Raw genomic sequence first — 25740 nt, 5'->3', positions numbered from 1 at the left:
GCTCCGCCATGCGCGGGCCACGGGACGCCCCTGAAGACATGTACAGGGGCTCCAGGGGCATCTGCGATGTGCTGCTACTCTACATACCTTAGTTCAAGGGAGTTACGGCTATCTGGGTCTTGTCAGAGGGACTACCCCCGGCTGTAGTGTCTGCCAGCCTTGGATTCCGGCGTCAGAGACGGGTTACAGGTGCCAGCCTTGGCAAAGCATGCCGGTGCATGGCGACATTAGATTGATATAAAGATTTGGGAGGAATAATTCAGTTTACTTCCTCCATTTGACGAGCACTTCATCTGTCCTGAACCGCTGGGTACATGTGCTCTCATTGATCGGGGTTCGAAACCCTGTCTCGTATGCCAGCAAGCCGGCATGTGCGATCATAATACCATTGTCGATGCAAAACCGCTCATCGGTCGCGTAGACGCTCCCGCCGCGGTCCGCCGCCATGGCACCCATCATCTCCTGCAGCCGCTCATTGCATCCCACACCCCCAACAATGAGCACCTGGCTGCTCCCCACATGGGCCATTGCCCGCTCCGTGATCTCCACCAGCATGGCGAACACCGTCTCCTGCAAACTAAAACATAGATCCGCCGGCGTAAACGGCTCGCCATCCGGGCCGACCCCGCCAGCCTTCATATGCGCCGCCAGCTCGTCAGCCCGCGTGAGGATCCCGCTGAAGGAGCAGTCCATGCCCTTGACGGCGTACGGCAGGTCCAGCAGCACCCTACCCCCTTGCTTGGCCAGCTGCTCAATGTTGTAACCCGGCGCCGGATCATTACTGATGCCCAGGGTGCGCGCAAAGCGGTCGAGGCAGTTGCCCACGGCGATGTCGAGCGTCTCGCCAAAGATGCGGTACCGCTGCTCGGCGTAGGCAATGACCTGCGTGTTTCCGCCCGAAACGTACAGCACAACGGGATGGGCCGCGCCAGTGATGGCCCGCCCCATCTCGATGTGGCCCACGCAGTGGTTCACCCCAACAAGCTCCTTGTCCCAGAGCAGGGCCAGCGTGCGCGCCGCCACGGCGACCGACGTCAGTGGCGCGCCCATGCCCGGGCCCTTGGTGTAGCAGATGCAGTCGATGTCGGCGATGGAGATTCCTGCGTCTGAGAGGGCCTGCTTGGCGACACGGACAAAAAAGGAACGGTGGTGCCGCGCCGTGTCTTTGGGTAGGAAGCCCGTCCCCGGCGGGGAGACGAATGTGTGGCGCACGTTGGACAGCACAGTTGCGGTTGCCAAGGGAGAGCCGACGTCGCCTTCGTGGAGGATCACGCCGATGCCGAGCTTGTTGGCTGACCCTTCGCAACCTAGGGCGATTCTGCGTTTCTTTTTGGCGATTGTGTTGTCCATGCTGTGGACGGTGTTTTGTGGATCGAAGGGACTCAGGTGTATTAATGGTAAAAGCGTTGCGTTAGGCGCGTTGAGGGCCTCTCCCTAATTATTGGACTTGTTTGTGCCTGGTTTGGACGGGCGTGTAATATGTTCTGATTCTCCCTGAGGTAGTGTCGCCCAGAAACCAAGATAGTTGGCGGGTCCCTGATTAGACGAGTTGGATGAAGACGGGAGTTGTAATAGTTCGTTGGCGGGGCAAGCACGAGGGGCTCTCTGTCGGGTTCTGACGTCGCGGGCTCAGGGTAGCTCTGTAGTGTATGTACCGGTATTGTATCCGTACCTGTAACTTTACAGTACAGTACAGCCCTGACGTGGCTCGTGCACCAGCCTCGTGGTTGTGGATTGGCATCGGATGCTGGGTGAGCTCCACCAACAGGGTTGTCGTCAAAGACCCCGAGCCCCCACCGAGAATAACTGTTGCTAAGCACACCAATTCTCCCACCACCTCCTCCCACTGGGCATATTCTCCCCTTACCATTGAGGCCGTGGTACAGAGAGGCGCTCTTGCCTGTCCTAGACTCGAGAGGAATCCTTTCACAAATTTACTCTACCACTCCGGGTTTCACACCAAGTCCCCTTCGTCTGAGGAGTGAGGACTAGAAAGCTGGAGCCATCGAGCTGAGCTCTCATGCCGCCGCTTACCCGCCCTCTCCCGCCCTCTCCCATAGTCACTCGGTGGCTACGAGCGGTGAGAGCTGTGATATCATGCCAGCTGCGCACCTTTCGGGATCCAGTATGCTCTTCTCCGCTCGTGCTTCGTCGGGCATGGGACAACTCCTCTACTCAAACCTTATCTGTCCGAGACTTTTCCTCCGGCGCCTATAACTCCGAAACTGACTCCGCTTATTTTCCTTTAGTCCTGAACTGCAAATTCTGTGCACGAAAAGGCGGCAATACCTTGGACAGGGCGATCTTCCACCTGGCAGTCCTTCCGGCGTCTTGAAAACATGAGCCTTTCGCACCTTTTCCCCTCTTTTCCCGCTTGGTCCACGGGCCGCCAACCTCATCCTCCGGGAACCGGAGAATTACGACAACACACTGACCGCCTCGTGCCGAGAGGCTTGTGAAAGTCGAGGCCCAATCAAGGCCTACTATGATAAGATGCTGTCACTCTTCTGCGCACTTTCTCGTCTTCCTTACCGCCAACTGCCTCTCCGGGAAATTGCGCGCTCCGAGCCATCATTTTGCCTTCCCAAGACAATTCTTCTCCCCTCCGAAACCACCACCTCGATGCCCGGCGTATACAACGAAAGCTTTCACGGCGCCGAGAACAAGGGAAGCGTCAGTCCGACGGTGCTTCTTAGTTCTGGATCGGCCTGCTCGGAAAACGCTCCACGTCAGGGCTATTGAATCTGAATGGAAGCCCCGCGTTCCACATGTGGCACTCTTTGCCAAGCTGTGTCCCCTTTGATCGTGGTAACCGGGGCATTTGAGAATGTTCGACTGAGGAACCACCACGAACTGAGCGGCCTCTTGCGGTCGAGGTCAAGCGACATGAACATGCAAACTCCAAGCGCTGCGGGGCTGACAGATATCCCGAATCGTGAGGTTATCGACGACGCAGGGCTCTGAGGGGCTCAGGCTTGGCCAGCTCACAGCTCAACCGAAGAAAGCATATTTGGATGATGTTCCGTGAACTATGCGGGTGGAGAAATCCAAGGGCCGGACGCCATGGTGCCTTTACTTCCTGAACCCTGGAACTAAAGCCGAAGCTCAAAAACACATTGCTCTCACTTGGGGAACCAACGATTCGAGCTAAACGACGTACAGGTTGCTGCGTGAATGCGGCTCTGTTTATCGGCATTGCTGTCAAAGCTACTGGGCTACAAGTTCCTGTGCCCAGTATGAGTCAAAAACTACTTATATATACATGGCTTTACCTCGGCCGACATTATCATCTACACGGAACCCACACGCCCGAACTCCTCGCCAGGCCGATTCCTTCTTTTTCCCGGCCTATCGCTAAATGCATCATTGGAGTGTTGAGAGGGTATACAGCGCAAGAGCATTCATTATCTTGCCCAAGCACGACCACGCGTGGGCAGACGGTGTTTGATTCCAACCGAATGTCGCAACGCACGCAGCTGATCTCATGTTGCTGGCGGTGGCTGTGGCGGCAGCTGCGTTGGCAGCTGCTGTTGTGGTATTGATTGTGGATGCTGTGGGGGCGGTAGCGGTGCCCTCGGGTTTGGTACTGCTACTCGCGTCGTCATCCACGGCGGCAGCGGGATCGAGGCGCGGAACTTCAAAGCCCGCATATCGAAGGGATCGACTTCGTATATGGGCGGGTCTTCCTCATCATCCGACGACTGATCATACTTCCACCGATCTGATACATCGGCGCTGACCTCACGGGGCGGACTTGCAAGACCACGACGGTCAATCCACAACCTATTAAGCCGGCCGATGCGCCGCCGGTATGCTGGTGGATTCTCCCTCGACTGCTCATCCCGGGCTACGCTCCTGAACTTAAAGACCGTCTCCGGGTTTTGCGGTTTGTCAAGGTCCATTGGTGTCGGTTCTTCCAGGGACGCCGACGAAGCCGACGCCGGCGGTGTCATCAAATACTGAGCCTTTGCGGGTCTAAAGCTAGCGTCCTTTCGAAGTCCTCGAACCGGCGACAATGGGCCTCGTGTCAAATCCACATGGTTCCGATTCCATTCACTATGGCTCTGCACCTTCTTCTCGATATCGATGCGGAGCTCATTCTCCTTCTCGGCCAATCGGTCAGCCAGGAGGGAGAGATCAGCCTCAGCGGGCCGGCCATCCAGCCGGATAGAAATGCGAAGTTGCGCTGGCGGTGGCGGCCGCTGGGTAGCAGAGGCCTCGGGAGCCTTTCTCTTTTGCGGCTGCGTATTGTTAGCATCAGAAATGGGGGCATGGTAAGCGCAGAATTGCTGTACTAACCTTCTGATTGATAAGGTCGTCGTCATCAGTTTTGATGCCCAAGCGGATCTTTTGCTCCTTGAGCTGAGATCTGAGCTCGAAGATAGCGCGGTCTGCCTTCAGCATCTCCGCCTTCAGAAGTTCGCGATTGTGAGAGGCCAGGACTAGTTGGCGACCCTCCTCGAGTTCTTTCCGCAAGCGCTTGAGTTTATCTGCGCTCTGGACATCTCTGGCCCTCGTCTTTCGAGTTTGACGAACTTCACGACGCCGGAAACAGACATAAGGATCCATATCATCACTCTCCTGGTGTGTCTCGAACTTGAGCGTCGGGTGAAGCGGCCGGTTGCCCGACGCCTGACGTTGAGATTTCCAGTACTCATAAAGCTCCTTGGCATGAGGCAGGATTTTGGCTTTTTCAAGCTCCTGCAAGCCTTGCAGCATGTCATCGTACGGAACTATGGTTTGGTCTATCGAGGCGAAGGGGGTTTTGATGTAGGCGGTGTCCTCAAACACCTCCATGACCTTCTCGAAGTCATCCTCCGAGAGTTGAGCCGATGCGGCTCGCTTCTGGTTATACGACTTGAGAAAGGCCTCATCATCCTCCGTCATGTCATACATGCACCCAATGCATTCTTCCACGGTTTGGGAGAAGCGGATATATGTTGACGTCTTGGAGAACGGTCGAGGGTAGAGCTCGTCATAGTTGAGCGTGCTCTCCTGGGGTGGCGGCACGGGGATTTCCTTATCGGCAGCGACCCCAGCACTCTGGAGGACCGCCTGAAGATGGTACTCCTGTGGGATTGAGGTTAGTTATGCCCCTTTCTCAGCAGCTGGGTCAATGGATGCGGGTGTGGCACGTGCGCTGGCACGTGACAAGTCGCGATCAATCAACGGTAAGTTTATCTTACATTTTCCTCAGCCTGTTCGACGCCGGTCGCGATTTGGCCCTCGTTGGTGAGCGACTCATACTCTGACGGATCGATTTGATCCTCTTTGAGCACGGGTAGAGCCGTTTTCGGGCTCAGTTTCTTGTACCGGACTTTCCTGGTCGCCATGGCTACTGGGGAAGGTGAGTTTGGCAACAAACCTCGGGAAACCCCGAGAAATTTTCTTTTTGTATCATTCAAGAGGCCATGCGAAAACAATCTGCAGAGTTTTTCGATGCAAAACCGGCGTTGTTGTTGATATTTTGATGGCTAAAATCTCAAGTCGCGATGGAGTGTCGTTGAGGTCTGGCGCAGAATTTGCTGTTTTGGCGGCGTGTTCCATCACTCCGATTCTGGTCATTGGCTCCTGAAAGAGAAGTGGGTCCCTCTCTGAGCCGATAAGGAGCGCCCGCACTCCAGCCCAGTTTTCCTCTCCCCTTCCCCATGCAGCCCCAGTAAAAACCCTCCTTCCCCAGGCCAGCAGGCAAACGCAGGGCAATCATCAGTGCCCCTCTATTGCATGGATCAGTCCTGATGCCTTCTTCTGGCTCGTCTGCGCATATTGCCCGGGCCGTACGTACATACCAAAGGGAGTCTTGACGTCAGCTTCAGATACCACAAGTCACTAGGCTTAGGCTCCAGCGGTTTGAAGCGCAAATCTCAATGTTTACTACAACGGCTTTGCCTCTGCTCTTGCAATTCCATCGCGTAGCTAGTATGATAAAAGGTATGCACGCATGTGGCACGTGCCTTTTCTGCACGCAGACAACAGCCAACAAAACGGTTTCTGCGCACTTCATATGGGAGCAAGTTCGTATGTACAATACCAAAATTGATGATATGGAGACTTTGTCACATTCGAGAGCCACCAAAGCAGTCTAGTGTGGCTGGTGCGGAGGGGACCTGAGTGGTTAAGCCGTAACTTGTCTGACAAGCTTGTGCACTTGGCGGTGGCGTCAAAATCAGGCAGGCCTGGCCGGGGCCGTTTCTGGATCGATCCTTGCTCCAGGCTCCAGCTGTTCTGCTCTTCCCCGCTATCGATACACTACCCCACCCCCGTTTTTTTAGTTTGAAAGTCAGCTCCAAACTTGTGTGTACGATTCAGAGATCGCGACACCGCTTGTCACTTACACGTCTGGGCATTGTCTGACTTGGCTACTCGACCCATACCTAATCAACTCGAAAGTTCCTTTGGGCCTGGCCATCGGTCTCCGATCCTGCGAAGAAGTCAACGGCCAACCTTCTTGACCGGCCATCCAGCGCAGGCGCACACCCAAGCCAGTCGCAACGACAAGCCTACGGTCTTGTCGCGACTCGCGAGGTCTCTCGGGCTATTATATTTTCGTGCCAAAAGGAACTAGAAAAAATAAACGGGGAAGCAACCTGTTGCTTGCTGCTGCCGGTTTGAAAATTCAGCCTCATACACAAGAGACTTCGCGCCCTCCCGGCCACCCGCTCGCCGCTTCACCCCTCGCTGTCGGCTCTTCTATTGTGCGAGGCGGTCCCCGTTGAGTGGGCGCGAGCAAGCAAGCACACAAAAAGCAGACCTTACACATATATAAGGAACCGGCACCATGGGCAACGCTTCAAGCACAGTGCTGGACGATATCGTCCAGGGGTCGAACTGTATACTTCCCCCACCTGCGTTCTCTTTATCTACGCAGCCGCAGAATGGTTGAGCTGACAAGTTGCTGTGTTTCCGCTTCTGCCATGCAGTCGATAGGGAAGAAGTCGACCGGCTAAGGAAGAGGTTTATGAAATTGGACAAGGTACGGCTGCTTCATTTTCCGTGGGCGACTTCGTGAAAAAGGACCAATCTGCGGCGTGTGGTGTTTCGCGCACGGGAAGGAGATGTCACCATGAGACAAATAAACGCTCTTGGACGAGTGCTGACATGGCTGTTTGTTTCACCTCCGCAGGACAACTCCGGCACCATCGAGCGTGACGAGTTCCTAAGCCTGCCTCAAATATCGTCGAACCCGCTTGCCACCCGGTCAGTTTGCATTTCACCTTCCCCAATGGGCCAGTTGAAAGACACAAAACTGAAACAGAAGGAGGAGGCTTAAGAGACTGACACCCACTAGGATGATTGCCATCTTTGACGAGGATGGCGGGGGCGACGTCGATTTCCAGGAGTTTGTCTCTGGGCTGAGCGCCTTCTCGAGCAAGGGAAACAAGGAGCAGAAGTTGCGATTCGCCTTCAAAGTCTATGACATTGACCGCGACGGGTACATCAGCAATGGCGAGCTCTTCATCGTGCTGAAGATGATGGTTGGCAACAATCTCAAGGACCAGCAACTGCAGCAGATCGTCGACAAGACAATCATGGAGGCGGACCTGGACAAGGACGGCAAGATCAGCTTTGAAGAGTTCACCAGGATGGTGGAGAATACGGATGTGAGCATGAGCATGACGCTAGGTGAGTGTTTGGTACAATTTGCTCCCGCGTCCGCGGACCCAATATCGGCTTTCTTTTCTGACTGGTTTGGCTCTGGTTTGCAGATCAGTTCTAGGCCACCCACCAGGGATCGCGGAGATCCCGCGCATGAAGTTTGGTACGAAGATGACGGGATCTCTTTCCATTTTTCCTCTAGTTGAAATGCGCGGGCTTGTTGCTCGGTCTTGTCTCACCGATAGAGTAATCAATACGTCGCGCGTTGAGGACCTTGAAGTCCAGGGGTCAGGGCTCATCAATTTCCCTACTCACCGCATTTCCTCAGTGAAATGTCACGGGTACTCGATGTGGTTCCCTGGCGTGATGAGTTGTCCGCAGTGGTGATCAACAGTCAGGATCTACGAAGCGGGCGTTGCCGCCGGAGATGATAGGCCGCCATCCGAGGCCAGTTCTCGCCGTCACGAACCCACGACCGACCGTTTTTTCGGAAGCTGCTGACGTCAATCCAACCACTTGATTAGGGACATGGTTGATCCCAGATTCAGCAGGCAGAGCCATGCCGCGACGCTGTGGGCCTTCGCCCGACGGTACGTTAGTGTATATACGTAGTGTCAAGATCCCCTGCTCTCCACAGACAAGTGCATAGTGTAAAGTCTGTTGGTCGGTTGCTATTCGGGGCAGTCAGCTGTACCTGTGTTACTGTATGTACAGTGCAAGGAGGAAGGCTGAATATGGCTTCCGCAGTAACCTGGAAGAGTGATGCTTGATGGACGACGTTCGAGACCGGCAGACCGCGTTGTGCGTCAGGTTGCCATGAGTGGCCAGCGACAGCGAATCTGTTTCAGCAAGAGTTGTAGGACGTGCTACATATGTGAACTTCAAGTCCTCTGTTGTGTACAAGTACATACGGTGTGCACATAAGTACACGTGTAGTTCATGGCCGTTTGTGAAGGCTTGAAGCCACAGCGGCACGAAGCGCAATGAGGAGCGTTGCATCCTGCAGAAGCCCGACTCCCTTCCCATGTCAAGCCAAGTGGGACCAGACCGCCATTCCTGAAGTTCAGGACAGCCATCTGTCTTGGGTCCATGTTAATGAGCAGCCGCCATGGTGCCCTGCAGCAGACCCTGTTCGACAGGTTTTGCTAACAATCCGCCGTGGTATGATACGTAGACGGAGTGTAGCAGATTCAGTTCAGTACCTTATCGTACTGTACTGTACATACAGTACTGTACCTACACTGAGGCAGCTAGTAAATGTTATGCCCTCCTGGTTTCGATTCAGCTGCGTTAAAAGTGAGGCTCGTCTGAAGGATGATGCTGCAGCCCCGTTTTTGGAGAGATCTGACAGGTCACCTGGTCCCTGAAATTGTCAAGAAACTTGACATGGGGTGTCATCCCTGTCAAATCGAGTGGTTGGCGGCAGATTTGCGTCGGCCGATGGCACGATCCGTGGTTCTGGGATTTTGGGGGGGATTGGTTTGCCTGGCGTACTCCGTACCACGGTACTGTACACGTGTATTGTATTATACAGTACGCGCATACCTTACATTCCAGTAAATCCGTTCTATAGCGACTTGGGTACACGATACCAATACGAATACGCGTGGGCGTGATAGACAACCCTGCTCATGTTCGGCGTGCCCGACTGATGTAGAAAAGTTGAGTTAACCTAGTGCGTGATCCGTGTCGATCCTGTTAATAATGTCTGTTATATCCGTATCTTACCGATCTTTTCGGGACGACATTCAAATCCATCCAGGCACCGCTGCCGAGCGCACTTTGCTTGCCGGCAGGCGGAACCGGGCGGCATCACCAGGAGCTGTGATTGGTCCCTGAGGAATCTGGAGATTTGATTGATCGGTGTGTCTTGCATTTCACTAGCCTCGCGGTGCCTGATCTCTGCAGAATTTCCTAAGCTGGAAGGTAACCAACCTCCCGGCAACCTGGCGATACCCTTGCTCTGGGCGTGTGCGTATACACAGTAGTTACAGTAGTCCCAATGGGCGATCTGCGGCTCTTGCAGATTTCAGATTTCTTTTCTCAGCTTCACCTCATCCAGATGGTACAGGCAAAGGCGCGGCTCAGTACTCCGTAGCTAGGCTTTGAAATAAGGGCAGATACTTAGCCATAGGTACAGTACACGTAATTAGATCATTGAGGGAAGTCGCACGCGGCAATCGCCTTGCTAATAAGCCATGCATCCACCTGGTAGCGCGACCCAGCAGTCCGGGTGTAATGTTACCACAGCATCCGTAGTGGTGTTGGTCTAAAGCCTTTCCACCAATTGGCTGATGAAATTGGCCATCACTCTCCCAGCAACCACACAAAACTCTTTCTAGCGGTTTCTGTGCGCAGTGAATTGGCCGGCAGGTCGCCGCTTGTGGTGGACATTATTGCGGCCATACGGACGTACAGTATACATAAAAATAAGAAGAGCAAGGGAGGGAGACAAGGGTTCAGCTGTGATGAACCCGAGAACTGTGAAATCTCGGAAGGAGCCGTTGCATCAGCTGCCAGTGCCCAAACCACTGAGCTGCATGTGAAGAGACACACTTTCTCTCCTCCCCTAGAAGGTTGTTTCTCATTAGGTGTTTGCCCAATAGGCCCAGGACAGCCTCTCATCACTCGAATTTATCCCAGCTGATACAACCTCACCCTTAACCTAGAGATCCAATGGATCAACCATCGCCGCCGTGTGTCTGGGCTCTCGTTACACAGCTTCGAGAGACCGCCTGTATGTATTCCATATGGACGACAGTGTACATTGGCGAGAAATCACCGTCTATGTGAGGCAAATGAACTATGTACAACCACGAACGGAGAGTTAGGCCAGCCAACTAACCTTCTATGTGAAATTCCGACCTAAACGCTGCCGTGCACCCATCCCTTGACCGATTCTGTTTACCCGCTATAAGCAACATGGACCCAGTTAAGCTCGTGCTCGTGTGTTTCCACAGCCCCGCTGGATTCATAATTGGACGGATTATGATCGCCAATTGGTCGTGCCTCGTGGTATACAGCCATTCCCATCTCCCGGGAGTGGATTCCGTCGTGGAACTCCACCACACCGCGCGAGGCTAAGCCAAATTCCTTGCTTTTCAGTTCTGATTGCACAAAATCGGTATACCCAAGAACTCCACGGTCAGTTACACAGGGCCATCGAGCCGTCATGTGGTGGCTGAGTTTCTCAAGGCCCTTTCACTCCGCTCTGCGGCTCAGCACAGGGTAGGGCAGGCTTCCCTTGTTTGTTGACTCATAGGCTCTGCCAGAAGCTGAACAAATCTTCTCACAAAAGAGAAAGCGGGGGCTGAGGAAAGTTTAGATCGCAAGGGTACCTGTGAGACTCTTACGGACACCCAAACAGACTCCGTAAGGCACCTATGGCGATCTTCCCACCTTCTTGTTGCACCAACGTGACAGTCTCAACCTTTTCACCACTAGGGGTAAACAGAAAGCCAAGAAAGGCACCCCAAAGGTGCCAGTGAGCGAGAGACAAGTAGGTGGTGGTGCATGAACCTGGACCCTGCGCCGTGAGGTTGCCGCTGGAGCTTCGATCTGTCGGCCAGGTTTGGCATTCCAAGGCTTCAGCGACGGTGGGAGCTGGAAGACGCCTCGTTGCCGCCAGCTGAGGCGTTTGATGCCTCATACAGATCCAGACATTCCTCAAGAACTAATAACAAGCCATCAGTATCGATGCGAAGCGGGCGGCGGGGACTAGCGGCTTACTATCAATGATCCGTTCCTCCCAAACCCCGTACTGGTAGTCGACGAGACCGTGACGCTCGATACTGTCGCAGAGCCTCACTAGTTCCTTGCCCATTTTTTGCAGTCCGTCTTGCGAAATCAAACTTTGCGAGCGCTGAAGTTGTTGTCCCGACTCCAGCATCTCTTTTTGACGTTGGAAGGTGCCTAACCAGGCATGGTTGAAGTCATTCCACAACTTGATCCGCTCGCCGTGCAGATTCTGATCGTCAGACGTGAGGCCTGAGGCACAAGTCCCTGTTAGCAAATGCGACCCCCGATGTGAAGATAGCGCTTTTCTCGCGACATACCTAATTCCACAACATGCGACAGAAGCCAGTCCGAGACGCTGAGGAGGGATTCACTGGCAGTGGCCAGCACCCCGTTTCGTATGTTTTGAAAGATCTCTTTCAGGGCCGATTGGTATGACGCATAGGCCTCATCAAGTCCTCCTGGGGCGGCGTACTCCTCCTCCATCCTGACGTCGGTAGCGGGAGTAGTCTGGGTGGTCATCCCTCCAATGGTAGCCATGCTGCCGGTGGAATACCCATGCAATCCGGGTTGTTGATATACCTGTGCTGTACTAGAAGGCGCTGCCTGCGACTGCAAGGTAGACGTGGCCGCCGTGTTGGCTGGCTCGCTTGAGAAGTAAGGGGCCGTGACATCCGTCGTCATCATCGGTAATCCTGCAGCTTGCCGCGAAGAAAACTGCTGGCTTGCATCGTACACAGCACCGCTTTGCGGGCCCGCCGGCTGCTGCACATTGTACATCATTGTCGGCGTGTATGTGCCCCCGAAGCTCTGGGCCTGTCGTGAATCTGGCTGCCCGTAGTCGGCCGTGGAGTGGTGGTAGCTCATCGCACCCTGCGGCATCGCCGTTGGCGGGAAACCCGCTGCTGACGTATCTTGATAATATCCACTGTAGGTAGATGAGCCGCCCATCCCCCGGGCGGCACCGGAAGCTGAAGTATTGAGTGGCGCGGGCCTGAACCTCTCCCCCTGAGCACCCACGAACGGCCGTCGTTGCTGCGCTTGGTCATGCAGCGACTGCTGATGCCTTGAACCTGGAGCGGGGAAGATTGGCGGTTCATTCTGCCTTCTCTGACCCCTATTGTCGTCCATACCCCTGTAGTCCGGAAGCCGGCCTGGTAACCCAAGTCACCGTGCCCGCTTTGCGTCCGCTTACAACTGGAACAAGCCTGCCAAACAGATATACGTGCTTTTCAGGGCGCGTAAAGTACGGGCGCGACGATCGTCGATAATCACTGTGTCGGAGGACTTCCCGTCCAAGGCCCTAAGGCTCGAGAGGACTATTCGAGGTTGCTTTGAGTAGCCTTGCTGTAGATTGCTCAGGATATTCGAGAGCAACGGATAAAAAAAACAAAAATAAAAACAAGATGTAATGAAATGGAAAGCACAGAAGAATGAAAGATGAAGAGGAGTGTCAACGTCGCTGGAGGATGAGGGGAGCGCGTGGCGGGGGCGTCTATCACGCCGTTCTGCTGTCCGGCACGGCGGTAGGAATCCGAAATATCGTCGCAGCCTGTCACGAATGTGAGGTGCCTGCAGTGCTTTAACGGCTTGTGATTCCGCGTCCGTTCCGTCAGAGACGAGGGCGAGAGCAGAAATACGGTTGATGTCTCGCGGATAACCGTTCAGGGAGCAGAAATGCCGCCACAGGGGTCTTGAGCGTTAGGAGACTGACCGTTAGAGGCTTGAGGTAGGTATGGAGGAACTCGAAGCTAGCCGGAGGACTCCTTCTTGGGAATTTCGATAAGGTCTGTGGGCAAGACTTGCGAGCGGGTTGGCTGGACGCAGACGCTCAACGACAGAGAACCGGACTAGGGACCCCGGATTTCTATGGGAGAAGCTACTGGCAAGCCTCTAACCTTGAAGATGCCTGTTGTCGCGATGGCGCAAAGTGAACTGCTCGCGGAGCTTGATGACGCTGCAGGAGACCAAAGCGTCGGAGTGACCCCAAGCTCTCTAGATTCCTACTGACGTATCCTCGCGAATGAAGCCAGTCGTGTTATCGGCCCAGTCAACTGACGTTGGCTGTAGGCTTGGGGCAGGTCGAGCAGAGTTTTTTTGGGGCGACAGAGAAGTCTAATGACAGGGGACCGCCGTCTTCGATGGCTCGTGGAGTTCAAATCGAGTCTCTATACAAGGCCAAGTCTTGGCTTGCTCGCTCGCCCGCAAGTATGAGCAACAATATACAGTCTATGGTGAGCCAAGAAGCGCCGATCTGGGAGGAAGAGAGTTATAAGGACGCCCGCCTCGGTCGTACGGCAGTATCGGACAGAATAGCGGCGAAGACCGACAAGTGCCGTTTGCTAGCTGACCAAGAGAGTTTTGAGTCTAAATCTGGGGAGCGCCGGGGAAGGTCAGGATTCCACGGCAGGACAAAAAGGCAACGGCAGGGTCGCGGAAGAAGAAGACGCAGTTCGCTGGCGACGAGGGTCTACATTCAGATTACCAATGAGGAAAGGTATCGTTATTAGTGCTCTCGGTCGATCCTGAAAGTATGGGCGGTGCTCCACACATCGACCATTTTAGTGTCGTTGGGGCCACGCACCTGGGAAATATGGCCGCTTGGCTTAGAGACATGGGAGGCGTGTATTGAAGGGAGTGAGGTGAGGCGGGCCGGGACCCTGGCAAGGCCGAGAGATCTACAGCGACACCCCCGCGGTGGGTGAAGCCTCACGGCGCAATCGCTGGATCGCCGGACAGGGTGGAGCTGGCCCCGGAAGTGCCGAGCTGATGTGTGTGGGTGCGGCGCGCACTGAAGGCCGAGCACGGTGCTGGCGATGGTGTCGAGTCTCAAATGTCGTGCAAGAGAAGATCGGGATCCAGTGGGATTAGCGGCAAGTTCGAACGGACGCGGTGGCAATGCTGGGTTTCTCAGACAGCTCCCCGGGTGCCCGATCATGACTACAGAAGGCTGAATCGAAAGAAGGAAGAGAGATTAAGAAGAGCGGTAACTGTATGCATTCTGGGGATGCGGGTGCCGTTGCAGGAAGAAGTTGCGTGTTGGCCACCGAGGCGCGCTTGGTGCTCCCTCTTCCCGGACTTCAGGGTGACCGTGTTAATGCTCTGCTAGTCAATCAGGGCCACGCAACCCAGTACGGCCGGCGATGTGTAGGTAGGTCCCACTGGCCTGACTTGTCCAAATCTTTTCGCCTTGCTGCTATTTCGCTGCTGCTATGTTAATTGCACTTCATGCGTCCAACGGGGCAAGGACGGCCGCTTGCAAGTCCTCCGGACCACACCGAGCTTCACTTTGACGTGCAGCAGCTCGTGATATCAGGCAAGAGAAACAAAGTCAGTTGAGGGACCAGGGAACAGGGATGCTGAAGCCCTTGCTGACAGGCGCGTGTTCGAGAAGAAGTCCATCAGAAAATGGGGGAGACACAGACAGGCATCGCTAGTGGGTGCCCGCTTTGGATGGAACACACAGAGTTTAATAGATCCACGGGCGTGGGACGCTGGATGCGGCATTGACAGTTGCTCGTAGCAGCATCAAACGACTTGACGGGAGGAGCAGCAACCTGGCAACAAACGGCACGCCATGGAAATCTCTTGTGCTTGGCGGGAGGCAGGTCTGACCAGGAAGGGCTCCATCCGCGGTCCCGGCTTCCCCGTCTGGTGTTCAGGATTAAAGTTGGAGGTTAGCGGTGTTGATGTGACGGAGCTTAGGCTCCTCGAATTACTGCAAGGCACCGCTCCTTTCCACCTGCCTGCAACCCGCAGCTCCGGCAAGAGCTTCCCAAAAGGGCAGGTTTGGCGTGCGCGTGCTCTTTTTAACTTATCTCAGAGCCGGACCAGGGCTCTCGGAGTCTTCCGGCCTCCTCCCTACCTTACCTTACAGGCAGTTAAAGGCCATTGATCATTGAATGGGCCAAGGCAATGCTCACCCAAACTGACCTGCCTTTTCACCCATGCGCTGTCAACCATGGGAGTTACCTGTATTGTATTCTACCTTTGGATGCTCAATGCTCTTCAAACTACTGGGCGGTATGATGTATCTCTAGGTGGCAGGCTCGAACTGGCAGCGCGCGCGTGGAGAACCAAGTGGAGGGCCATGCCATTGACTCTTGTTTCACCGTCAGCCACCGCTGGTCCGAGATACAGCCAAGGTAATGAACGAACTGAAACGAAAGACAGACCGAACCCAAGTGCCGTTTGGGGGCGATGGCACAAATCATTTAGCTCCAGAGCCTTCGGCCTACCCTGCAGCGCCGAGTCATGTGTGTACCGTTGTGTATGTGCGTACGGTACATACAGTCCCCGACGATTGCAGCAACTGCAACAGCAAGATCCGGCTCGACACCGCAGTCCTCTCGATGGAAGCCAATATCCCGTCGGGCCGCATTCAGGGGTCCAAACTGATGCCCAACCAACGACCAGTGGGAACCGCGTCGAATCGACAGCTAGAGCGTTGAAAAATTTCTTCCATTGCATGGGGCTTCCACTTTCCAGGTCCTTCGGCGCAAGAAAAACTTTTGTCGAGGTAATAAAAAAAATAAGCTGCCGCGCAGAAAAAGCCAGGCGCAAGTACAGGTACAGCTGTGTAAACGGGTTAGTGTCTCTTGTCATTGATGAACGAAGGGCTGTCCGAACATCCTGGATCCATGTCGTTGACTTAAGAAGCTCCAGGGGACGATGTCGAATGTCGTCAAACGGAGGCCCAGAGCTGCGCCGTAGATCCTTGTCTGTGCTTGAGAGTGGGCTGCGTCGTAATGACCGGGATTGTGGCTTGGGTTTCAGGAGGGCGACCACTGGCGAATCAATGGCTCTGTTGCACCAGCTTCTGGAACCATTTGCCGAAGCCCATGAGGTATTTCTACCTCATTGATCCAGCCAATATCCTTCTTCCTGGTTGTCGGTCGCTGACGCGCATGAAAGAGCAGTCGCAGAACACTGACAGACTGACTACCTTAGTTAGGGACACTACACTAGTGTTGTGGATTGTGCACGTGTAGTGCACGCCACGACGAACTCGAAATGAAGGCCTGCTACTAATGTACCTAACGTTAGAACCCAAAGGCCGTGTAATGCCAGCATGTAAGGTATGTACTGTACAGTATCGTAGTAGTACTACGATCGCACACACGCAGCTGCCAAGACGAACCCGACGCTGGGAAGGGGTGCGGTAATTACACTATAATTACAAGATGCTTACGGATACCACCGCACCCGACCCGATTCTTCAGGGTGCACTCGCCCTGCAATGCGAAGAGATTGCGTGTAATTGGCCAGCCGTACCTTGAATCGAGGGATTCTTTCCGCTCGGCCGTCGAACGACGGCACTCGAGCAACTGTATCGCTGGCTTGGTTCCGAAATGGCCCGGCTGATGCATTCCTAGTGTTCTGTATTTAGCTGGGGATCGGTACACAGTATGCATGTATCTCGTCGATGCATTGCTCGGGAGCGTTTCTTCTCCGCAGCAGCTTGACCCGGAGCTGGCTTCCTGCATGATGTCAGATTGCCGAACGGCGAGGGGGAGCCCCGAATACATACGCCAACGTAAGAATACGCGATCGCCTAGCATGTGCTCTGTTCATGATAGGGCAGCAGCACACACTGTAAGTGCGAGCTACCCGTCCGCATATCGATCTCAGCCTCGTGAAGCTATTGATTGCGGATCGTCTGCTTCACTACCGATCTTCTTCGGGGCGCTGTTCGGCAGTGCGGACGTTCCCCAGCTCGCCTGAGTTTTGTTCCCATACATACGCCCCTTCGAGGAGAAGCAAATCCCTTAAGCGAATCAGAGAGTGACCAGATCTAGACTCTAGAGAAATGGTGCACTCGACTAAGAGCTTCATACCGAGTGGAGCACAGCACGGGTAGGGCTGCCGAAATGTAGCACCGCATGCGAAGCCCAGTCAAGGAGTGTTCCAGTTAGAGTATTTTGTCTCGCGCAGGACGAGAACCGGCGTCGCACTCACAATGTGTCTCTCGGCGGTGGCTAGTCGAAGGGAGATTTCGGGTTCATTGATGCCTCTCAGGATTTGACGACCTTGGCTGCCTAAGATACCTCGGCCTCGTTTTCCATCCATGACTCCGTCCATACCTTGACAGCCGAGAGAGCCCATGGGAGCACAAAGCTGTGGGGAAAGGGAGAGCGTCGAGGCCAGATACCGGTACGCTTTTCGTAAGCTGACTGTCAGAAGCCGGCTGCTCCCGTTTGTGCATCGGGTTCAAGAGCTGGAACTGCACAAAGGATACAATTACCTGCCGAGAAAAAGTGTGGATGCGGACCCGTTTCCATCCATCCAAACGCAAGTTAGGGACGAAGTTGCAACGACGGTTAGCAAACTGCGGTTCTGACAGAATTCCTCGGTCGCCTCGTTTCGGCCAAATGCGTGCGCCGCATGAGGCTGTCTTTCCAGGCATTTGGCGCCTAGCCATTCATGCCGCTCAGGTCCCACTTCCAAATCCAACCTTGACTGACCCTGTAGTGGAGCGGTTGGATGTCTGACGCCTTGTGGTGTAGGGAAATACAAATTATAGGGGGAATGGCAAATGCACTCGGCCCGGCTCTTGGATGATTGGATAGTCCAGTTGTTACAGGTATGCTTACAGGAAAAGAAAATACACAGCGGGGAAAGACCCTCGGGAGCCGGAAGTTCATGCGTAGCCCAACACAGCACACTGGCCCATCCTGACCGAGCTATCTCTTCACCCAAGTAGGCCCCTTTCTTGCCTTGGGGCGCCCATGCTTCTTTCTCTCCACCGTTCTCGGGTCGCGTGTGACGCAGCCGGCTGCAAGTGAGACATGTTAGCAAACTTCTCGCGTATCCCGGATCTAGTCACGCGCGATGGTTCACTTACCTCTCCTTAATGCGGGCTTAAGAGCGGGCTCATGGGCCATGAGGGCTTTCGCGATCGCCAGCGTGAGGGCTTCCGCCTGGCCAGTAGTTCCGCCTCCTTCAACCCGAGCCCAAACGTTGTACTTGTCCATGCGATCGGTCGCGTGAAGAGCCCAAACCGCGCTTTCTCTGTCATGTACGCGTCCAAAGTAATTGGCCAGAGTCTTGCCATTGACAAGGACCTGGCCATCTCCCTCGACAACGAACGCCCGCGCGGTCGACGACTTTCGCTTTCCTACGCCAAGGGCTCGCCCATACCTGTCGATGAGTATCGGGGAAGGCTCATTATCAAATGCTTGAATATCACGCTTGAACTCGTCCAGCGCCCTAGTAACCTCCGGCGGCTTCAAATCCGGGTGAATCTGGTGTAATCTCTTGAGAATGATGAGGCAATTGGCATAGTCGGTCGCCTTCACAGACTCGCCCCAGGCCTGCTTGATGTCGGCCAAAGACATCCACGCAACTCGCCCAGCATCGGCGGCCGGGACCGTTGGAAGATTCCCGTACATCCTCATCAGCTTCTCGAGGCCAAGGTAGCGGTCATTGAACCTGGGAGAGCGCGAAAAGTATGACGGCGATACGGGTACCGCGCGAGCATGTTTAACGGTCTTGAGCTGGCTCGCCAGGTTGTCAAGGTCGAATTCCCGAGCTGCGCGGAAGGATTGCCTTTCGGTCAAACTAGTCTCGGTGGACATACACCTCCGGCCCGTGGTGCGAGACTGGGTTAATCGTAGCGACCGAAACTGCTGTTCTAGCGGCTGCCATTTCTCGCCTTGAATGTGTTGAAAGGCGCCACGCAGGGTCGCCTTTACCCCATGTCTTGAAGATGCCATCATTTCGTATGGTTGTCTCTCGTCATCATCGCGGTCGCGTCGGGTGAAGTTCGTGGGTCTGCCGAGCAGCGTTTTGACGGCAGGGTCCGACGGAATAATTCGCAGGAATTTTTCCAAAGGATAGAAGCTCCAGCCAGACCAGACACCTCAGCCGGCTGCCGAATCGGGAATAGCGCCAGTCTCTCGCTGTCCCCACCAGAACTACCCCGCCACATAAATTTTCTGTGTCAGTCATCTCTTCGCACCTTTGTCAAAAGCTTTCTTCCCGCTCCCCGTCCTGCCCCTCTCGACCTCTAATCCCCCACCAACCTCAAGGCAAGAGAGCAAAGATGGCGTTCGGAAAGCTCTTCACTTACGCGGTATGCTTAGTCGGTGCGCTGAAAGGCGCTGAGATTGAGTGACACCCAGTTGCTGACGTTTGTTTTGGCCAGGGCAACCCCCGCTCCACGGCCATCCGCGCCGTTGCGAAGGCCAACAACCTCGACCTCGAGGAGGTTGACACCGACCCAAAGAACCCGACCCCGGAGTTCACCAAGGCCAACCCTCTTAACAAAGTTCCGACCTTTGTGGGCGCCGATGGCTATGTCCTCACTGAGTGCATTGCCATCGCCATCTACGGTATGTGACGTGACATTTGCGCCGCTGCCCCGCTCTCTCTGCCTCTTCGGCCGAAAACCCTCCAACCCGCCCAAGTGATGACCTAGACATTTCAATAACAGTTATCCCTATCTGAAAACAAGGGTGTTGACTTTGGTTCTAACTTCTGACTGCGTGATTTTGTTTCCTTGGATCGTTGCCGCATGCATACATCTTCGAGGATCATGGGCTAACCAAAGACAGTAACCTCCCAGAACGAGAAGACTACCCTCCTCGGCAAGACCAAGCAGGAGTATGTTGTCTACACGCCATTGCCCAAAGTTCGCTCTAGGTGTCGCTAACCGTGCCGGTAGTTACGCTTCTATCCTGAAATGGATGTCCTTCTTCAACAGCGAGCTGCTGCCCAAGCTTGGCGGCTGGTTCCGCCCCCTCCTTGGCAAGGACCCCTACAACAAGAAGTCTGTGGAGGACTCCCAGAAGGCTACTCTTGAGGTAGTCTCCGTTCTGGAGGACCACCTCCGCAACAACACGTATCTCGTCGGCGAGCGCATCACCCTTGCTGATCTCTTCGCTACCGGCATCATTGCCCGTGGCTTCGAGTTCTTCTTTGACAAGGAGTGGCGCCAGAAGTACCCCAACGTCACTCGTTGGTACGAGACAGTTTACAACCAGCCAATCTACTCGGCGGTTGCTCCTGAGTTTTCTCTCCTTGATACCCCCAAGTTGACCAACGTGCCCCCGAAAAAGCCTGAGCAGCCCAAGAAGGAGGCTCCCAAGAAGGAGGCTCCCAAGCCCAAGCCGGCTGAGGAAGAAGAGGAGGCAGCGCCCAGCGAGCCCAAGCCCAAGCACCCCCTCGACCTGCTTCCTCGGGCCACTTTCCCTCTTGACGAGTGGAAGCGCCAGTACTCCAACAACGAGACTCCGGCGGCTATGAAGTGGTTCTGGGAGAACGTCAAGTTTGACGAGTACTCGATCTGGAAGGTAGAGTACAAGTACAACGATGAACTCACCTTGACCTTTATGTCGAACAACCTTATTGGCGGCTTCAACAACCGGCTGGAGGCTTCGCGCAAGTACCTCTTCGGCTGCTGCTCAGTGTACGGCACCAACAATGACTCTGTCATCCAGGGCGCCTTCGTCATCCGGGGCGATGATTGGAAGCCCGTCTTCGAGGTTGCTCCCGACTATGAGAGCTACACCTTCACCAAGCTCGACCCCAGCAACCCTGAGGACAGGGCCTTTGTTGAAGCCCAGTGGTCGATGGAAGCGACCATCACTGTCAACGGCAAGGAGTACCCGCAGGCCTGCGGGAAGACCTTCAAATAATTTCCAAACCGACGCGCATCAAAGGCCCCAAGTGGCGGTGTGCTAGATAGAGACTATGGATATGACTGATGAATGAATTGGGCGGAGAATAACGGGAAGGGGCCCGTTTGTTCATGTGCTTTGATATCAGCCGATAGTCCAGTATGAAATGAGTCGACGAAATAGACACCACCAACTGCTGGGTTTGCGGACGCCGCTGAAGACCTTTTGTGTTCATCATGTAAAGGAACGAGACTCGGAATAGTACATCTATATGTATCCGTAGGGTAAAGGGTATCGTACTTGACATGTGCGTCTACCTCTCTGCGCTTGAGAAACTAAGGCAGTTGACAAGTAACTCCATACAAATCCTAAACCTCCAAAACCAACCGTCATTTGCGCATCACGTCATTGCTCTACCTGTACAGTAAAGGGCCGAACCCTTATGTAGGTGCTAATATCCATCTGCCAAGCCAGCTGGTCGAGGTAGTCCAGCACAAGAGACAGGATGTGCGGCCGCTCATTTACGTTTCCCGTGAACTCGGGCAGAGTGACGGCATTGTGCGGCTCGCTGCGCGCCTTTTCAGGGCTGTCGTCAATGAGCACCGTGTTGCCCTGGTTCCAGACGCTGCCAAGGGACGCCTCCGGGTGGGACGCGCTGACGGCCGGGTCGCTCCAGAGCCGCGTCAGCCGCTTGTAGCACTGCGTGCGCCGGTTGTAGTCGTCCTGGGACAGCCCGAACCGGTCGCGGCCCCACACTGCCACCACGCGCGCAAGGTCCTGCGGGGAGAGTAGCTGGGCGCACATGCGCCCGACGTTTTCCGGTCGGGCCGACGACCAGATGGCCACCCGGATGTTGGGGTTGTCGAGGCACGCCCGCAGGAACTCCTTGGCCAGCGGCCGCTCGACGAACCGCGAGGGCGCCCCGCGCTTGTTGGGCCGGTAGAGAAGCGTCCCGTTGAGGTCCATCACGACGAGCAGCGGCCGCGGAACCGGTGAGGGCAAGGGGAGGAAGGAGGCGCGGAGGAGGTAGGCTGGTGTGGGCTCGGGGATTCCGCCCGAGGCCGGTGAAGGGGCAACGATGGTGTCCCGCTTCTCGGTGGAGCGTGAGGAAGGACGGTTGCCGTTGCGGGACGGGGCGGATGTAGAGGGCTCTTGTGCGGCGTCCGTGCTGCTAGACGATATCCCGGGTATGCCTTTGGCGGGCCCCGATGTTTGGGCGGTAGGTTTCAGAGGTAATGGATTGGTTGGGGTGGACTGCTGGTAATGTATGGGAGGCTCGACGGGCATGTTGGGGAAAAAGTGTTGAGGGAAGCCAAAAGGCCCTTGATTCATGAAGCCAAAGGGGCCCTGGTTCATGAAGCCAAAGGGCACCTGGCCCATGAAGCCAAAGGGCGCCTGGCCCATGAAGCCAACGGGGCCCTGCCCTGCGGAGTTCATAGGTGGGGGATTTGGGTGCTCTTCCGTTGCGGGGGGTAAGGGCGCTGGCGCTGGCGATTCCGGTGCCTGCGCCCGATCTTCGCCGTCCTTCTTGGAACGTCTTCGGCGTTGCCTGCGCTTCTGGGAGGAGGGCGTCTGATATTCTCTCTTTCCCCGGTTCGCGCCGCTCTGTGCCTTTTGTTGATTAGTTGGCGGCCGGACTGGTGCCTGAGGCACTGGCTGACCCGGAGGGATGTACGCCATGCCAAATGCGTTGTTGAAGGGTACGACTGCGGGACCAGTCCGCGCGGGTTGGACGGATCCCTCTGCTGGCGGTCGTTGCCGGTTGAATGGGTTTGGGTCCATTTTGACGAGCGCCCCAGTAGAGAAGCCTCCGCTGGCTTTGAGATCTTCCTCAAAGTGCTTCGTGTAAACAGATTCCCCGCGCAATTCTAGACGCGTCTCGGGCAGCGTTTGGGCTGAGAACCGGGTTAACAACTAGCCAGAGGTGGAGAAAGCCCGATCTGGTATGCCATACATGTCTTTTCCCGCACACTCAAGTTCTCGCTTTCAGTCCGCCTGGTCGGTTTAGTGGAACTGTATGCTCGCCCCGAAAGTGTGTGTTTTATGTAGGGTCCTTGGGATGATTTTGTTGGGATTACGAAAGGTTTTGGGAATGAAACCCAAAATCGAGCAAACTGAGTTGGCGATGAGAGAAGCGGTGTTGAGGAGTGCCTAGTTTTCATCTTACGCAGCGGCGGGCCGACTGCGACTGCCTGGGTTCGGTCCGATGCCGGCTTGGTCAGGTCTTCCAGTTGATAGGTAAGGGGAAGTCAAGAGTAGCCGCATAGGTAAGGTAGGAACTGAACGGCATGTATACCTTTATGCTAAAGTTGCAGGTAATTATTGTTTTCTTCCCATGTCCCTGATTTGGGCCTGTATCGATCCGACCCACAGGGTTAAGGTAAAGGTTTGGGGTATTGTTTGAGCGAGAGGTTCAGCATGCAACACGTGATGACCGCCAAAAATTACTGAACTTATCTTTTATTATGAATACCTAGCTGACCCGATCTAACCTTCTCAACACCACAAGACTTTGCCTACCTTCTGTTTCTTCAATTCTACACTTGGACCCTACCGGCACCAGATACCCTTTGCCATGATTCTGGCCTCCAATTAATACGCTGGACTAATACTTTTGATTGAAATTTGCCCATCGTCTCAGGATTGCGGGATTACACCCCTTTCTTGCAGTTTGCTATCCAATTTCTCTTGTTGGGCAGGTGATGCTAACCCTGAGTGCCACATTCAGACCTCGCATGGCTGCCGCCGAGGTTCTCCCTTTGCTCCGGGCAAAAAGTTTCAGCTTGCGATTGCGGAAGGGGAAATGAGAACTAAACATTAAACAACCCAGATCCCAATAAGAGCCTCCAAGTACGCCGACCAACTCCTATAACCCAAATGCGACCTTTAGACATACCTAATCCCCCTACCATATACAATCCTCATGAACTCATTTTGCCTCCAGACAGCGATAGCCACATGTTTACTTGGCATAAAACCAATATCTGTTTATGTCATTAGCGGGCTGTCTTCATCTTCTCTCTTCGACTCGGAAGCCCGAGGGACAGGTTAAGACTCACTCTGTAGCATACTGCACCTCAAACTGAGCTGGCATGCCTCGGCACGACGCCGGGGGGCTCCCTCCTATTGTCTCAACGCGATACACCTCCTCCAATCCGCCGGTGGCACCCGACTTGGCGAGCAACTTGAGCCACGCAACAGCTGGCTCATTATTCAGACCCTTTGGTGCACCGACGGGCGCCGGGATGCTAGCGTTTTTACCGCAGGGGATCTCGCCGATCTTCCACGTGGGGAACGCGTCGAGGTTGAAGAAGGCAGTGGTGGCGTCCTTGAAATAGTGGACTCCGCTGGCTCCCAGGTTGGACGGCACGAGCTGCTGAGTGACGGCGTTTTCGCTGGGGTTGAAGTGCATGGCGGCTTTGGCGAGTGTCCCGGCTAGGTCGGGGTTGGTTGCGACGATGCACGAGGCGTTGTAGAGGGTTGCAACGGCACCGACGGCTTGCGGGACGGCTGTTGCGTTGCTGACATCGCAGGTATAGTTTTGTGTGCCGCGTCCAATGGCAATATGCTTCAGGACTAACCCGGGCGAGGGTGGAGGAAGACCCGCGGCGGCTGATGGGGGGATTAGTCTTGGGTCACGGTGTCGATATGCATAGAAGCACAAGCTGGTCGTCTTACCTTCTGGGAGGGAGACTTTGGAGAGGTCGCACACTGGGGGGCTTGCAAGCCCCCGGCTCTCCTGGACCTTGCTAGCTAGCATATTCATGTAGTCGGAGATGGCCCTGATGTTCTCTGGAACTACCGCCTCAACCTTGGGAAAGGCAGGCGCAGCCCAGACCGAGGCGCCAAGCGCTGACAACAGCAAGAGAGAGAATTTCATGGTGATGACTGAGTGATGGTGTTGGATTGAAGGTGTTGATAGAGTGACCAGATCCCCGGCCGCAAATGGAGTATGGATGGGTCAACGTATTGGTGCCGAACCCGGAAAGAAACCCAACAAACCAAAGCGAAGAGAGGAAAAGAAACAGGAAACCTAAATAACAAGAAAAGGAAAAAAAGAGACGGATCCAGAGAGGATCTGAGGAGGCTCGACCAGGTGATGGGATATGGAAAAGGTGATGAACATCTTTTGATCTGACTGCTTCCGGGGAGGTTGGAGGGATATTATAGAACGCCACGGACGTGACGGCACGGCTAGCTTGCTGCAGGGTAACGAATGTAGGGTGTGGAAGTCCGGGGGCGGGAGAGCACATCTCGTGGCCAGCACCGAGAATCTACCGAATTGCTAGTCCGGCAAGCAGCCGCCGGAGGCCCAGCAACGACAGCGGGACAAGATGCCTGCTTCCGGAACCCAGCGATCTGACTGGCCATGGCCCTGGTCAAGCGATCTCCCGTCGACATTGGAGGGGTCGTTGACCCCTGTCTAACGTGTCTATCGGACCCTTGTAAGCGCCCCAAAGCCGTCTATTTCCCGCCCCGACCTTCTTTGTTCGACATATGTAGATGCTCGAGGCACACCCTTTCCGGGAGGGGTGTCAAGAAGTTCAGGACCCAAGGGCTACGATGCAGCAAGAAAGAACCAGTGATGCGCTCCTGATATATTGGGCTAACCCTGGATTTCTTGTAGAGCATGCATGTACATACATACAGGAACGCTCTTTAAGAAGTGTGTTGAGTATAAGGGAGGTGTGAAAGTAGAGATCCATGGCGCTCTTCTTTTCAGGCTAGGAAATTGGGCTAATTAGCCCGCTTTCCTGTTCGAATTCAACACTAACGTTAGGTAACCCAC

The 25740-nt window shown here is 54.9% G+C and overlaps 8 protein-coding genes across 8 annotated transcripts; 2 read left to right on the top strand and 6 right to left on the bottom strand.

Moving 5' to 3' along the window:
- Positions 1-59: 59 nt before the first annotated feature.
- On the bottom strand, positions 60-1599 carry N656DRAFT_777131 (peptidase M22, glycoprotease). The gene has a single exon (XM_064814764.1). It carries the CDS (start codon positions 1348-1350, stop codon positions 265-267), a length of 1086 nt encoding a protein of 361 aa, XP_064672495.1. The 5' UTR covers positions 1351-1599; the 3' UTR covers positions 60-264.
- Positions 1600-3482: 1883 nt separating this feature from the next.
- On the bottom strand, positions 3483-5333 carry N656DRAFT_704620 (EPL1-like protein; the record flags this gene model as incomplete). Its single annotated transcript, XM_064811196.1, has 3 exons — positions 3483-4241; positions 4300-5070; positions 5187-5333. 3 exons carry the CDS (start codon positions 5331-5333, stop codon positions 3483-3485), a joined length of 1677 nt encoding a protein of 558 aa, XP_064672494.1.
- Positions 5334-6778: 1445 nt separating this feature from the next.
- N656DRAFT_705587 (EF-hand) lies at positions 6779-7802 on the top strand (the record flags this gene model as incomplete). The annotated part of the gene is made up of 4 exons (XM_064811282.1): positions 6779-6830; positions 6921-6973; positions 7124-7197; positions 7289-7802. The coding sequence occupies 4 exons, from the start codon at positions 6779-6781 to the stop codon at positions 7800-7802; spliced, it is 693 nt and encodes a 230-aa protein (XP_064672493.1).
- A 3381-nt stretch (positions 7803-11183) lies between these two features.
- N656DRAFT_705510 (uncharacterized protein) lies at positions 11184-12462 on the bottom strand (the record flags this gene model as incomplete). The annotated part of the gene is made up of 3 exons (XM_064811275.1): positions 11184-11269; positions 11326-11583; positions 11652-12462. 3 exons carry the CDS (start codon positions 12460-12462, stop codon positions 11184-11186), a joined length of 1155 nt encoding a protein of 384 aa, XP_064672492.1.
- Positions 12463-18014: 5552 nt separating this feature from the next.
- N656DRAFT_704980 (uncharacterized protein) lies at positions 18015-19049 on the bottom strand (the record flags this gene model as incomplete). The annotated part of the gene is made up of 2 exons (XM_064811225.1): positions 18015-18106; positions 18176-19049. The coding sequence occupies 2 exons, from the start codon at positions 19047-19049 to the stop codon at positions 18015-18017; spliced, it is 966 nt and encodes a 321-aa protein (XP_064672491.1).
- A 270-nt stretch (positions 19050-19319) lies between these two features.
- N656DRAFT_777121 (eEF1-gamma domain-containing protein) lies at positions 19320-21204 on the top strand. The gene is made up of 4 exons (XM_064814763.1): positions 19320-19405; positions 19478-19664; positions 19887-19935; positions 19997-21204. Exons 1-4 carry the CDS (start codon positions 19376-19378, stop codon positions 20967-20969), a joined length of 1239 nt encoding a protein of 412 aa, XP_064672490.1. The 5' UTR covers positions 19320-19375; the 3' UTR covers positions 20970-21204.
- A 152-nt stretch (positions 21205-21356) lies between these two features.
- On the bottom strand, positions 21357-22238 carry N656DRAFT_705314 (uncharacterized protein; the record flags this gene model as incomplete). Its single annotated transcript, XM_064811263.1, has 1 exon — positions 21357-22238. The coding sequence occupies one exon, from the start codon at positions 22236-22238 to the stop codon at positions 21357-21359; it is 882 nt and encodes a 293-aa protein (XP_064672489.1).
- Positions 22239-23913: 1675 nt separating this feature from the next.
- Positions 23914-24831, bottom strand: N656DRAFT_767044 (uncharacterized protein; the record flags this gene model as incomplete). The annotated part of the gene is made up of 3 exons (XM_064813528.1): positions 23914-23935; positions 24011-24563; positions 24630-24831. The coding sequence occupies 3 exons, from the start codon at positions 24829-24831 to the stop codon at positions 23914-23916; spliced, it is 777 nt and encodes a 258-aa protein (XP_064672488.1).
- Positions 24832-25740: the final 909 nt, after the last annotated feature.

Source organism: Canariomyces notabilis (assembly GCF_033297395.1).
Source record: "Canariomyces notabilis strain CBS 508.74 unplaced genomic scaffold N656scaffold_5, whole genome shotgun sequence".
NCBI lineage: Eukaryota > Fungi > Ascomycota > Sordariomycetes > Sordariales > Chaetomiaceae > Canariomyces > Canariomyces notabilis.
This window is presented reverse-complemented; position numbering and strand designations above follow the sequence as displayed.

What these genes read in the sequence shown, in the direction of transcription:
- N656DRAFT_777131 (XM_064814764.1), bottom strand. Translation starts at nt 1,350, where the DNA reads ATGGACAACACAATCGCCAAAAAGAAACGCAGAATCGCCCTAGGTTGC.
- N656DRAFT_777121 (XM_064814763.1), top strand. Translation starts at nt 19,376, where the DNA reads ATGGCGTTCGGAAAGCTCTTCACTTACGCG. An exon ending in GAAAGCTCTTCACTTACGCG is followed by an intron (nt 19,406 to 19,477) that starts GTATGCTTAGTC and finishes TGTTTTGGCCAG; the next exon opens with GGCAACCCCCGCTCCACGGC. An exon ending in CATTGCCATCGCCATCTACG is followed by an intron (nt 19,665 to 19,886) that starts GTATGTGACGTG and finishes AACCAAAGACAG; the next exon opens with TAACCTCCCAGAACGAGAAG.